At 37.5% G+C, this 15,773-nt stretch overlaps 1 protein-coding gene across 3 annotated transcripts in view; it reads right to left on the minus strand.

Moving 5' to 3' along the window:
• Window positions 1-2,511: 2,511 nt before the first annotated feature.
• Window positions 2,512-15,773, minus strand: part of FUT10 (fucosyltransferase 10) — a 68,280-nt gene continuing 55,018 nt past the window's right edge. The window contains exons 4-5 of one of the 3 annotated variants that reach the window (XM_081045750.1): window positions 14,728-15,563; window positions 2,512-6,296 (exon numbers count right to left, since the gene is read on the minus strand). In XM_081045750.1, the coding sequence (XP_080901876.1) occupies window positions 6,072-6,296; window positions 14,728-15,563 (1,061 nt within the window). In that variant the 3' untranslated portion in view covers window positions 2,512-6,071. Of the gene's footprint in view, window positions 6,297-14,355; window positions 15,564-15,773 lie in introns of those variants that run through there. The other 2 variants (XM_081045751.1, XM_081045749.1) reach the window with 2 other exon arrangements.

The following is a 15,773-nucleotide window of genomic DNA, read 5'->3' on the forward strand; positions in this document are numbered from 1 at the left end:
TCATTATTATTACAAAAGGGGGCGGGGAACTATCTACCTCAAATGGTTATTTAGACAACTAAGTGCCATTACATATAACAGACTCTAGCACAGCCCACCCTTAATAAATATTAGTAACCTTTTCCTTATGGGAACACACCAGGCTCAGACTATTTTGGAACACAGTGCTGCTGAAACACCCTGTTCTCCCCTCTGTCTCCTAACGCTAGGGAGACCACACACCACAGTTTATGTCTATTGTTCTGGTTTAATAATAGGTCCCCCTTTCACTCTCAAAAGTGTCGCACTTTGCACAAGAAATTATAAGATCATCTTACTTATTGTCACAGTGTTTCCAGAAAACATATCCTACTAAAAATCACAGACAGCGGCATCGTCTTTCTGAATAAAGATTACCAAAATGTGTTTCCAAGGGCATCCCTAGAGCTGCTGCAAAAACAAACAAACAAACAAACAAACAAACCCAGAGGGGGCATCAAGTTTCATTTTCATTGTTTCTGCTCCATCCCCTCCAGGCTAAGGGAGTTGGGATTTTAGATCATGAAAACCGGAAGTAGAGGACATCTGTGATTTACGTCGCTACTTAAAGATGCTCATCCAAGTGACCTGCGTTCTCTCAGACAAGCAGATAATATTATTTCATTTCAATGGTGAAATTAGTCTTCTTATTCATGGTGTGTAGACTATATGTATGATGGCTGAATGCAGCTTGAAAGATAAAATGTTTTCAAGCACTGTGACTTAGTAAATATTGACTCGTCCCAGTCCCTGTACTTATGGAGAACAGATAGCGTTTAGCCAAAGAAGAATGGCTTGCAGGGGGCTCACCATCATTATTGCCATTCCCCAAGTTAGACTTCTGATTCTTGCCTGAAATTACCTAATGTTGAAAGAAGAAATTCCTCTCCTTCTGGGGACACGAATAAAACAATGGAGTAAAGAACGAAAAGAACAGAGAGGATTTGCCAACTTACTTTAAATTTGAATGCTTAGTAGTTTTAAAACAACTTGTCAATATAGCATGTTTAACACATTATCAATATAACACATTTATATTGCATTTCATGTTTCTAATAGAGTGGTAGGGATTCCGGAGGTAAACTCCATATCATGTGGCCCTTACAAAATAGAGAAACAAAAGCTTCCTGGAAGTGGTTTATATTTTGCTAAAGCATTTCCATCTTCATTCCCCTACTAGAATTAGAATGTAAGCTCTATGGTGGCAGGAGTTTTGTCAGTTCCACTCACTGCTGTATCCCCGTGAGTGGCCCAGAATAATTCTGTATGGCCCAGAATAATTCCTGGGACATAGTAAGTGCTCAATAAAATGTATTTAATATATTAATAAATCCCAGGCAGCTTGATATTTAATACTTTAAAATATTTTTCTTGTTCCTTAATACTTTATTTCCTAATTTAAAAACCAAAGCCTTTCCTTCATCAAAAGCTGATTACCTTTTTACCTTATCCCAATTTTCAAATAATCAATAATTTTTAAAATCTCCCATTGGAAGTTCCTTTTTTATTTATGCAATATAGTTTTTAAAATTGCTCTCTCTCTAGTACATAACTCGATCTTTCTTTTACTTAGCATCATAAAAACAAACTAAAAACACCCTTACATGTCATCATCTCTGTTTTCACTCAATGTCAAAAGTAACATTTGTTAATTATCACCACCAATATAATCAGGAAAGTCTCTAAATATCAGAAAGTTGTCAGGCTCAAAGTGGTGGAAATTCATTTTCCAAAATTTTGATTTTTACTTGAAAGCTGAAATTTTATCATTGGCAACAAATTCTATCAGTTCTCTTAAAGTATCAGGTTGAATTTGTTTACACGAAGATATAATAATTGACAAAAAAATATTTTATTTGCTACATGATCACAGGTCAAAGTTGTCTCCATGTTCAGGTGAAGAAGTGAAGACTATTGACTAGCGTTAGCAATTTTTTCTTCAACATTTCTGCAAAGCTTTCTGTCCACCCTTTCACATCACCTTGAAAATCAGTCTTAAAGAACAACCCAAGTAAAACATACTGAAGTGCTACACAGAATGCTGCATTGCATAAGTGCTTCATAGCCATGAGTCATTCTTCACAACAGCCCTGTAACGTAGAATGCTTTCTTAATCATATTGCAACAATGGACACAGTGAGGTAAAGAGAAAAGTGTGCTATGATGGAATCAACACAGATAAAATGTACTGCGGGGCCTCATACAAAACTCAAAAAGCATAGCTCCCATTTTGCAGGTAAGAATCTTGCTTCAGTCGGGACATAGCTCTCACTCCATGACAGCAATTGTCAGAGTCAAGATGGCATTATCTCATTAACAGAACATCTCTAGTGCAGAAGATGCATGTGCTAAGTAAAAAAAGAGTCTCAAGTTTCTGGGTACTCAGAGTCCCAGAGAACCTTCAATGTATTTTCTTTGAGAGAAGCCTCATTTTCAATCCCTTGGAACTCCCACTCCACCATCCTCTTCCCCTACAAAATTTTAAAACACATTAAGTGATAAGTTATTTTATTTCACTAAATTTCTTCAGGGCTACATATGTTAAAAGTGTTTACAAGACAGCTGGAACCATGAAAAGATGCTCAACATCACTAAGCATCAGAGAAACACAAATGAAAACCACAATGAGATATCACCTCACCCCAGTCAGAATGGCCATCATCAACAAGACAAATAGTAACAAGTGTTGGAGAGGCTGTGGAGAAAAAGGAACCCTCATACATTGTTGGTGGGAATGTAAATTGGTACAGCTGCCATGGAAAACAGTATGGAGGTTCCTCAAAAAATTACGAATAGAATTACCATACGACCCAGCAATCCCTCTCCTGGGTATCTACCCAAAAAATCTGAAAACAATTATCCATAAAGACATATGTGCTCCAATGTTCATTGCAGTTTTATTTATGGTGGCCAAGACATGTAAACAACCAAAGTGTCCTTCAATAGATGAATGGATAAAGAAGATGTGGTATATATACACAATGGAATACTATTCTGTCATAAGAAAAGAAGAAATAGTACCATTTGCGACAACATGGATGGATCTTGAGATTATTATGCTAAGTGAAATAAGTCAGACAGAAAAAGTAGAGACACATATTTCACTGACATGTGGTATATAAAACTGAAAGCAACAAAGGAACAAGACAAACAAATAAAGAAACAAAAATTCACAGACACAGACAATAGTTTAGTGGTTACCAGAGTGGAGGGGAGGACGGGGGTGGTAGATGACAGGAAAGGGGATCAAATATATGGTGATGGAAGGAGAACTGACTACGTGGTGAACACACAATGTGATCTGTAGATGATGCCTTACTGAATTGTACACCTGAAATCTATCTAACTTGACTAACAACTGCCACCCCAATAAACTTTTTTTTAAAAGTGTTTACGGAGAATTTTACCTATGGACTCTTTGTGAAGAACCAAAGTAGAACAAAACTACATGAAATTTTTTCATGGAGGAGAAGTTTAAGACATACTCCTACATGGTAGCATATAAGCACTGCGTATTTGCTTAAAACAATTGTGTAGAAGAACTGGAGCTACCTGATAATGTCTCACCAGAGCCATAAATCATATCTTGGGCTTTCTTTTAAGAGTACAACAACAACTAAAAAAGAAAAAAGAAAGAAACCCTCATTTAATATATATTTAACACACAATTTAAAATTTGGTCTTTAACAAAAAATTCCCCTTGAAATCTTTTCTCTTTTAATATTATCAGATAAAATGGCAGAATGATAAATTCCTTTCCATCTCCAATAATACGCAATAAATATACTTCTTCCTCCAAAGAAGAGTGTGCTTCCCTTGAAAAACATACAGTGGCTCTGGAATCGTTTGTTACTGTCTTAATAAAAACACCTACAAAATTAAACTTTGTAAATTATGATAAACAATTAAAGAATGTTACACAGAGAAGAACTCTAAAGACCAGCCTCATCACTTCTTGTTAGGTACAAAAACTAAGGCCTGGGAGGTTAAGAGATTTGTACAAAATCATAGTCAATGGCAGAGCTGGGATTGAGAAAGAACTCAGTCATAGAGCAAAAATAATATGGCCCTTCTTGCTTCTAAATGAATGTACTGGTTGCAGTCCTCATTTCTCTGGCCCAGCCACACAGAGCTCCTTAAGAAAGAGATTGTCCCTGACAGGCACAGAAAGCACAGGATACATGGGAGCTGGTGCTGCAGGAACTCATGTAAGTTTCCTCCTTATGCCACATCAGGGACATGAAGATCAGGGACCCTTCCTGTCCTCTGCAGCTTACACCTCTCCATGGTAAAGAATGCCAAAGCCATGACCTATCCGGTGGCACCAGGCTTTAGTATCATCCAGAAGCCTCTCTACCCTCCAATGGAAAGAAAATGTGAGCCAGTGTTTTCTCCTTGTCTTTTGTGGCGCTCCAGCAGATGCTCCAGACAAAATAGCTAAACCTTGTCTGTGACAGGATCAGAAATGACAGGAAATGCTCACAACCTGTGGGGCTGCCCACCACTGCAGGCTGTACATCATCCTAAGAAAAGACAAATCAGCTTCCACGCAAGTGGAGTTCCTTGGGGCATTCACTTCCACTCTCACGTTGATCACAATGTTCAGGCTGTCCAGACCCAATCATATGATTATTATTCTGCTCAGCAATACAAGGGACAATGGGAGTATCTCATTGATCAAAACACACAAGGAGGAGGCACGTCTTCACAAGACATTCCACTTTGGGGGCGGGAGGGGGACTGAGGGAGGAAACACAGCAAAATAAAAATAAGAAAGGTTAGAGAAGTGGCTGAGAGAGTGGAGAAGGTAGAGTCATGCCTGTGTGCTTTTGACTTAAAGAGCAAACAGCAGATAAACTTCACACAGCTTTTATTACTAATTTACATCCCTGGAAACCAACAACAGATGAAATCTCTCATTGCTGAGTTCTAATACATTTCATGGTCATGCTCAGCATCAAGACACTGGGTTTGCCACATACTAATAAACTGCACATAGTGAGGTGAGTATCAAGAATCCACAGCTACACCCTGTGCCTCCCTTGCAGCGAGGAAAGAACTGTCCATTAGGTGAGCTTCCACAAGAGGCAGAATGGGAATGGGTGCAGACATGTAAACTGAAGGTGACCAGTGTCCATGAGAAATACAGTATTCCCCCATCATCCACGGAGGATACGTTCCAAGACTGCCAGTGAATGCCTGAAACCACGGTGAGTACCAAACCTTATATATGCTATGCTTTTTCCTATACATACAGACTTATGATAAAGTTTAATTTATAAATTAAGCACTGTAAGAGATTAACAACAATAACTGGTAACAAAACATGACAATTATAACAATATACTGCCATAAAAGATATGTGAATGTGGTCTCTCTCTCAAAATATCTTATTGTACTCTACTCACCCTTCTTGTGATGTGAGATGGTAAAATGTTGAGAACTTTCACCTTTTCCCTTAAAGGAAGCACTTCACGGCTTCTCTTGGGCATGTCCGAATTGGCGGCATCACTACTCTTGCACTTTGGAGCCATTAGTAAGTAAAATAGCAGTGACTTAAACACCAACACAATGATACAAGAACAGCCGATCCGATAACCCAGGCGACTACAGCGTCACTAACACGCGGGGAGTGTCCACAGCGTGGAGACGCTGGGTAAAGCGATGAGTCACGTCCTGGGTGGGACGGAGCAGTACTCGGGAGATTTCATCACACTACTCAGACCGGCACGCAATTTAAAACTAGTGAATTGTTTATTTCTGGATTTCCCATTTAATATTTTCGCACTGCTGTTGACTGTAACTTCAACCATGGAAAGCAAAACCGCATATAAGGGAAAACTACTATATTTACTTTTTTTGTGTAAAAAATATAGAGGTGACCCCTAAGGGTAATTCATATCTATTTTTTCGTAAGGCTCATTATGAGTACTGCAGCAATTCTTATCCTAAAGGATAGTCAACAGAGTAGCTATTCTATTCAAATATTAAGGCAACCTAGAAAATAAACCTCCAGAAGTCTCTCGTCTATATCATTCTGATACTTTTTGAAATTAGTCCTTAAATACTAGGGCCCAAAACTCTTGAGCTGAAAAGTTTTGATTCCTATCAACCAGCCACCTTAGTGCCTGGGCTTCTTTCTTGGACTGTTCGAAGCTGGGTATCCACATCTCTCGCAGAGACCTCCAACGTGGAGCCAGAGGTGAGAAAGCAAACACTGTAGGCTCCGGGCAACTCAGGTGAGTAACTTCTGCCTTCCATCTTTTGGGTGGTAAGCCCTGCATTGAAAGAAGGAGAAAAAAGAATTAAAAATACGTGATATATAAGGAAGCACAAGTCCCATGTTCCTGCCTCGCAATAACAGCACCCAGCACATACTTTCCCTAAAGCAAATATCTTCACTCCATAATCCCAATAGTTAGTTATATTGTTGAATATTTGAAGGAGATAGAAAATATCTAACATTTATTGAGAATATTCTGTGTACTACACACTTGGCTAGGCAATTACCACAGATTGTCTTATTTAATTCTAACGGCAAACATATTAAATAGACACTACCAACCCATTTTACAGAGGTGAGAACTAAGGCTCCAAAATGTTACACAAATCGTTCCAAACAGTATACCTAAAATTGAACCTTGTTCTCTCCAGTTCTAAAGCTTGCCCCCTCCGCCTTCTTACTTGTTTGGTGATTTATTTATTTCCTTTTCCTTTATATCTCACTGCCACTATCCTCCTCCCTAAACATGTTAGTGAATTTAATACAGTTCTTTGTATGTCTTTTTAGAAAATGTGTTTTAATCTTCTGGGCATTTATTTTTAATTTACTTATGTGTTATTACATTATATATCTCATTTTGTTTGTTACTTTCTCACTAAACATTGTTTTACACGTACTCATGTTGCCATATGTACATCTAATCCCTTGTTTTTAATGTATTTCTACTGCATGCAGCTGTCCCCTACACCAAGATGTCTGCACAAAACAATAACACCTGACATTTGCATGAGACCGTCCAGCTTTCAAAATGCTTGTACATGGACTTGTACTATAATGACCCTGGTCCAAGCTCTATATTGGTTTATTTCCATGGTTTCCTAACTAGTCTTCCTGATTTCACCCTTCATCTACTGCTGGCTAAACTCAGCAACTATCTGCATTGCAAAATAAAGTCAAAAGTCCCTACAATGGCCTGTAAGACCCTTTCAGGATCTTGCCCTCTGATAATTTTCTAAGAGAGGGAGGAAGGGAGAGAGAAAGGAAAGAAACACGAAAGAGAGAGGGAACAAGAGAGGAAGACAGACAAACTCCAGAATAGCAGATAGAACACGCCACCTAATTTCATTCCCTCCTGAAACACCATTAAAATGAGAGTAAAAGAATTATTCTAAAAAGACACTAACCTGTAAAAACTAAAAGAATGGAAGAAGGTGGAAGAGTAATAAAATGTTTGAGACTGGAAGGCAGATGGAAAAGTAGTAAATCACTTAACAGATTTAAAAAAAAAAAAAAAGCATCATTGGCAGCAGTAGGATGAGCTGGAAGCAGCCTATTTTACATTGTAGAGCCCTAAAAGGCTCAGAAGGCACCAGATATTCCTGGAAGTAGGGAAAAGGGCAATAAATTAAGAGGAGCTCATAGAAAGTCTGCTTCTGAAGCAGCCAGATACTGAGTCCTTCCTCTTCTCCTCATGACCAGGTGTCTTCTTCTCCCTTACATAACAAAAGACTAGAGGTTTATTCCCTGGAGAAACAAATCACAAGATCTTTGACCTGGAGAACAAAGTTGAGGGCAGCGGTGTGGTACTATAAACAGAAGGATTCAGTGAGCATATGAATATCAGATACTGAGACCCTTTTGCTTTTTCCTATAATCCATTCCCACAGTGCTGGTAGCCAGGCCTCACAATCCAGGCAGGAAAATGAACTGTCCTTCTGGGGGGCATATGATATGTTCAGGAGGACATAACTCAGATATTCTCCAAGGAAATCACCTAGCCAAATCACCCTACAATGACGCTCACAGCCAGTATAACCCACTCATACTTAGAACTCCCAATCAAACCCCCTAATATGAACAGGATACCAAGATTACAAATCATCTGATAAAACTTACTAACATAACAAACAGAAATAAGGCAAGAGGAAAATTTTAGAAAAATTAAAACAGAGAGAAAGAGACAGAGGAGATGAGATCAATGAGTAAAAGAATCAGATACTAGAAAAGAAAATATTAAGGAATAAAAAGAAATGAAATCTTAGAAATTAGACATAGGAGTATATATGAAACAATTAATAGAAGGGTTAAAGACAAAGTTGAGATACACTCCATAAATTAAAAGATGAATAAGTGAGGAAAGCATTTGAATATGGAAACACTTGGATTGGTTCTTTAACATTAGGAACAATATACAATATTAGAAGTTCCAGAAAAGAGGGAAGGAAAGAAATACAGAGGGTGCCAAAAAAAGGTATTCACATTTTAAGAAAGGAAAAAACTGTATTAAAATTACGCTGATGGTAACCACTTTGAGCACCTCTTGTAATTGCAGAAGTCAAACGTGACTAGTATTCATCTTTTGTTATCAGTATATATTGAGTATTACAATTTTAATACAGTGTTTTCCTTTCTTAAAATGTGTACACATTTTTGGCACCCTCCATATATAATGAAATAATTTTATAAAGTTATGAATTTTCCCCAAATTGAAGGATCTCAGTTCCAGATAAATAGAGCTCAGCATGATGCAAATAGTCTCTTGACAAAATACATTTTCATGAAATTTCAGACCATGAGGAAGAAGAAAGAGATTCTACAACCTCCCTAAAAGGAAAAGTCCAATTCTGAGGATCAGAAGTTAGGATGGTTTTGTATTTCTTGACAGTAACATTGGAAGTTAAAAAGCAGTGGTGAGATTCACTGATGAAGGTTACCATTAGTAAAATTTTAAGGAGAAAAAGGATATTTGCATAGCCTCAAAATATCCCCCTCCCCAAATACTTATTAATTATTGCAGTGGTTTTTAACATATGTTCATAAATTTTTTGGTATTCCTCCCTTAATGAGGTGAAGCTTAATTCCTTTCCCTTTGAGGGTGAGCTGGACTTAGTGACTCAGTTAGAGGAAAGGGAAAATTAGTCACCTCACAGTGGGAAAACCTAGCAGATACCATGAAGTGATCAAAGTTAACAGCACCAGTAACATGTCATGTTGATACCATGCAACCCTTGGTATGATGGGAAGAGAAGGGCCCTTTCACCTCTTAACATGAGTAAACATCGGACAAACCCTATGGAGAGACATTGTACAAAATACTAATTAGCACTCTTCACAAGTGTCAAAGTTATTAAAAATAAGGAAAGAATGAACAATCATCACAGATTGGAGACTACGGAGACATGATGACTGACTACAATCCAGTATCTATCCTGGATTTGATTCTGGAACAGACAAAAGATATTAGTGGAAAAGTTGGTGACATATGACTAAAGTCTGTAGTTCAGTTCAAAGTAGTGTACCAATATTAATTTCTTAGTGTTGACAAATGTACCATAGTTAAGAAAATGTTAATATTAGGGGAAGCCAGGCACTCTATACTGTATGTGTAACTCCTTTCTAAAATCATTTCAAAATTAAGTTTTTTTAAAAGGCAATGGCAAAATGCCTTCAAAATTCTGAGAAAACCTGATTCTATTTTAATAGTGTACACTCAGCTAAACTATTGCTTAAATGTTAGAGGAGAATGAAGACATTTCAGATATCCCCCATACACCCTTCTCAGGAAGCTATGAGGGTATGATAAACCAAAACCAAAGAGCAAACTAAGAAAAAGGGAGAAAAGTATACAGGAAACAGAGATGTCAAAACAAGAGACAAAGACAAAAAAGGAAATTCCCAAAATGCTGGGGGAGATGCTCTACACTAAATGTAGGGGCAGCCAGTACACACTGGAGTAGGTCAGAACACTCTGTGAGAGATTTCTTCGACAAGATGAAATTAATTGGATGCCTGGTATATTTGAACATCTTCAAAGAAGCTTTAAACAATCAACAAGGATTGGATTAGTGATAAGTACATAGAGAAATAATCAAACAAGATAATTACTAACCAGAGGGAAACAAAACGCTGTACAGGCAAGGGAAACAAATGATAATATACTACAAGGTTCATCTCTGAATAAGAAGAGTTACATAGTCATTATCACATAAACACTGGATATTTTTAAAAAATTAGTATATAAGCATGTTATTTAGAAACACTGAGTAAATACCAAAATAATTAGCTAACTATGGTAAACGGTTGCTTCTGTGAAGGCGGAAAAGGGAAAAGTAAAAGACTACTTGTTTTTCATGCTTTATATTTTTATAATTTAAGTATAGTTGGTATACAATATTAGATTAGTATCAAGTGTACAATGTAATGATTAGAGATTTATATGCTTTACAATGTGATAACATTAAATCTGGTAATCATCTGGTCTTTTGAAAAAGGACAAAGTTGCAAGATTGACACTACTTCATTTCAAGAATTATTATAGAGCTACAGTACTCATATACAGATATATTGATCAGTGCATACATATCGGCCAATTGATATTTGAAAAAGAAGCCAAGGTAATTCAATCAGGAAAGAATAACCTTTCCAACAAATGGAATAGATATAATTGGACATCAAAGTAAACAAACCTCAACTCTTATACTATATTCCAAAAATTAACTCTCAGTGGACTATAGGCCTAAATGTGAAAGTTAAAACTACAAAATTTCTAGAAGAAAACAAGCAAATCTTAGGGACCTTGGGTTACACAAAGATTTTTAAACAGAACACGAAAAGCATGAACTATAAAAGAAAATATTGATGAACTGGACTCCATCAAAATTTAAAATTTTACACTTCAAGACACTGTTAGGAAAATTAAAAGAAAACCCACAGACTGGAAGAAAACTTTCATTAACACAATTGACAAATGACTCATATTAAAAATACATAAAGAATTCTTACAACTCAAGATTAACAAGACAACCCGAATTTCAAAAAATGAGCAAAGGACTTAAAGAGACACTTCACCAAATAAGATATTGATGGCAAATAAGCCATTAATAGATACCCAACATCATTAGTTACTAGAGAAATGTAAACTAAACCACTATGAGATACCACTGCACATCCTAACTGTTAATGAATGGAACTCTCATACAATGCTGGTGGGAATATAAGATAGAACAACTTCGGAAAACAGTGGTAGTTTCTCAAAACATTAAACATACATCTACCATATGACTAAGCCATTCAAATCCCACATATTTACAGACAAGAAATGAAAGCATATTTCCATACAGAGACTTGTACATAAATGTACATAGCAGCCTTATTTGTAACAGCCAGAAAATGGAAACAACTCAAATATCCATCAACAGGTGGTTGGATAAGCAAATTTTGGTTTGTCCAAACTTCAGCAATAAAAAGAAATGGACTACTGATATACGTATCAACATCATGGATGAATGTCAATATTATCATGCAGAGTGAAAGAAGCCAGACACAAAGGAATACACACTACCTGATTCCATTTATATAAAATTCTAGAAAACTGCCTAAGCTTCTTTGTCAAAAGTGACAAAAAGCAGATGAATGCATGAGGAAAGTGGTGGAGAGAAGATGGATTACAAAGAGACATGGAGAAGCTTTGGAGGGATGATAAAAATGTTTGTCATCTTGACTGTGGTGATAATTTCACAGATGCATGCTTGTGTCAAAATTAATCAAATTGTACACTTTAAATATATGCAGTTTATTGTATGTCAATTATACCTCAATAAAGCTATTATTTTTAGAAGTTTACCCCAATTCCATGAAATTATATTTCTGATGATTATATGTTGTCTGCCCTATTTTAGCCTCTGAGGACAGGCACATTTATCAACAAATATTCTTTAACTGATTAAAATTAACTCATCAATACTGAAAGACCTTCTCTTACGTAAATAAAGCAAACAACACTGAAAATAAGCCTACACAGATTCACTAGGTGTGGAGGACAGACTCAGAAGGGCCCCCAGGATTCTGCCTCTTGGTGTTCATGCCCTGTGTGATCCCCTCCCCTTGAGTGTAGATGTCACTTGTCACTTGCTTCTAACCAACAGAATATGGCAAAGATGGGAGGATATATGTGATTATGTGCATGTGATTACATATTTAATATTGTAGCACTGGTCTTGCTGGAATCTCTCAGTCCCTGACTGGCTTTAAAGTAAGCAGCCATGTTGGGGAAGCCCATATGACAAGAAACTGTGGGTGGCCTCTAGAAGCTCAGGGCAGCTTCCAGCCTACAACTAGCCAAAAATTGAAGCCTTCAGTCCTACAACCTCAGAAAACCGAATCTGCCAGCAAGTGTGTATACTCAGAAGCAGACCTGTCCCCATTAGAGCCTCCGGATGAGAATCCAGCCCTGACTGACACTGATTGCAGACTTCCAGGGCACCCAACTAAGCCATGACCAGAATCCTGACCTGCAGAAACTATGATATAACAAATATATGTTGTTTTAAGCCATTACATTTGTGGTAATATTGTTTACACAGCAATAGATAACTAACACACTAGGTATGTGTGTGTTATGTATGTTTATGAGAAGGAGAGGAGGGGAGAAACAGAATAGAGAAAGGGAAAATGAGTTTGATATTCAATTAGTATTTTCTACATTTAAGTACAATGTTTTAAACTTATTATCAACTGCAAGATAAAAACTAATCAGAGAGGAAATCAAATTATTTCTTTCAGCTTTGCTTTGGCTGAAAGATACAAAGTGAAGAAACTTGTATTTAGGTAGCTTACTTTAAGGCATGCCATATAAAAGCTGTAACTAATCTTGTAAAATAAATGCAAATGAAAACAACTGGTCTAACAGCCTTTAACCTATCAAGGTATGTTTTGTTCTGCTTTTCAATAATGAGCACATTAGCATTAGAGAATGGTAGTGAGGTCACTGAAATGCAAGCAAAGTCTTGTTATCTTCTTCACTGACCACCTCTCTGGGAAGGATGAGAGCACAGGGGAGGAGAGCCTAATCTGTTTCCTCAAAGACTCCAGAGAAAAGAACATTCAATTATACCACTTTCAGGCACTCGGAAATACAATCAATTAGCTGTTTCCATTGGAAACACCGGAATGTATGTATTCTATAGGTTTTTAAAAGCTATTTACCAATGTTGTTATACCCTCTTTTCCAGTCCCCAGTAATCATTCCAAAAAGGCTTCTGGGAAGTGCAGGAGTAGTTAGGGTTAGTGTGGTTCTTTCAGTTTTCTGTGAATATAATTTCCAAGCCTGTAAAAGACTGAAATGCAGAGCAGGCAAATCATCACCCTCAGAAGATGTGTTTTCTTCCTTGACATATTTTGAAAATAAATAATTGGTATAGTGTGTGGACAATTAATATGGTCTCTACTTTCTCATGTGTTTTTGCAGTTGTATGTGTATTTTGTTTTTTGCTGTAATGTGGCCCTATAAATTAGGTCACAAAGGAAGTCACTGGAAATCAGGCTGCCTTCTCTAAGAAGAATGATGTAATACTTATTATTCCTGTTGCTGACCAAGACACTCAGCTTAAAATAACTGATTTTATGAGTAAATGTCTTTTATATAAAACCAGATAAAAGAAGTTACATTTTCATAATAAAATTAGTAAAATAATGTTTCGTTATTTTAACTTTAAACATATGCATACTTAGTACATGAAAGCCTCATATAATATACATACAATACATAAAAATAATTCCACACACTGTTTACATTTATGTTTGACCTGAAATTAATATGCTAGCCAAAATAAACATTGAAATATTTAACAAAAATTAGTCACCTTTGGAGAATTTAGATAAAACATGATGTCTATGTGGAAGTCAGGAAAGGGCAATGAGTGATAGCCAAGTGGTATATGTGAGCCATCTCATTTTTTTTAATTTTCATAGGTATTTGAAACTAATCCTTCTTTTTCTCTCAATAAATTACCTTTTAAAAAATTCAGTTATATATAAAGTGGGACCTTTCCTGGTATAAAAGAATAAAGTAAGCCAATAAACAAATGTTACAAGCATCTAGAAATTTGAAGATATTGCTAAGAAGTTCATTTATCATAATTTAAGAAAAAGAAGTCTCTTAAGAATTATCCCCATCATTTTTTAATATTCTCTATACATTAATAATCATGTGTTCATGCCTGGAAGAGAAAGAACAAGAACCAAAGAAAGAGAGAGGTTCATTGATAACGTATGTGAAATAAAAATAAGTTTTAAAGCAGCAGCCTGTGGGGCATCAGTGAAAGGGAGAACCCACAGCATGGATGGAAAGGTTAAAGGATTGAGTCAGAACCACGTGGATGAGTCAGAACTTGGACATGTTTTTATTTTGTTGGCCTTCTGCCTCCATCTGCAGCTTCCGTATGTCACTGCCCAGCACCTGCAGCATGGCGTCCTCCAGAAGAAAGAATAAAGGAGAATTTAAGGCCTTCAGGAAGAAGGACATGACAGTAAACTTCATGGTGGTCTTCAAAGGATAGTAGTGAAATAGTCAGCCTTCCTGCAGAGCCTGGCCTCTCTGACAGGAATGAGGAGCAGTAATGAGTCAGCTGCAACAGAAGGCTGTGGAACAGCAGAGACCATCCAGATGGCTGTCCTAGCACCTCTCTGCCAAACCTAGATTGCCTTACCTTTTCCTGAAGCCTAATGTTATCCCACACCTTGTTGCACACCATGCACTCAAATGCATCGATGTAGTTGTCTTGGTTAATGTCCTGCACTCCCCACTTCCGTTCCCTGAGAGCTGTGAGGAGTTGCTGGTTAGAGATCTCACCCTTCAGCTTCCATTCTATGTAGGCCTCGTACAGTCTGTCATCATAATCCAGCTGTCTGATGTAACTGGCCAGTTCTCTAGGGTGAGAAAATTCTGATACAAGAATGGCACTTCTGTTACTGGGAAGCCAGTCTGTGATGCTGGGGGATCCATAGTACACAGGGATCACCCCCAGTTTCAGAGGTCTCCAGAACTTCTCAGTGATGTAGTCATCACAAACCGCATTCTCAAAAGCAAGGATAAACTTATACTGTGCAATGATCCTATAGAAGCCATCGGCATCCATGGAGGCTGGATTTTTCAGCTGCTGAGGGAGATCTTTGTTCCGTAAACACTCGCCGTAGGAATCGACCTCAATGTAAGTCATCAGCTCTTGAACATAGCTGTCCCTGTCTGATGGTGGGTCACAGTCTGACTGCACATATACCAGTGGAGCAAGTCTTTTTCGAAGGCTGTTTTTGGACTGCAAGGGGACCAGGTATTGGTGTGACTTCAGGACTTCTATGCCCTCCAAGTACTGAGTGGTTAGCGGCAGGTGGGAATGCCGGCTGAATGTAGCAGTGTAGTTGAACAAGGTGATGACTGGCTTGTGAAAGAGCTTATAATTGTTTTTTGGAGATTCTTCGTGAAAAAGGGCCCAGTCGTGATGGGCTTTCCGAGGCAGAGGTAAGCTATCTATGTTGAAGTCAGTACCTAGGAGAAGAAAAGAAAATATTAGTATGTCCAAACAATTTTGGTATTTACGTTTGAGTCCACATAGTAAGCTTAGAATACAGAGGAGTTTGAAGCTATAAATAAAAAGCACGTTACACTGTTTGCAAAAAGTGCTTGGCAGACAGTCATGAAGCTTTCACCCCAGAAACCGCTCCAGGGGACAATCACCAAGGAGAGGGAGCCTCTTTC

The sequence above is a fragment of the Rhinolophus hipposideros genome (genome assembly GCF_964194185.1).
Source record: "Rhinolophus hipposideros genome assembly, chromosome: 4".
NCBI lineage: Eukaryota > Metazoa > Chordata > Mammalia > Chiroptera > Rhinolophidae > Rhinolophus > Rhinolophus hipposideros.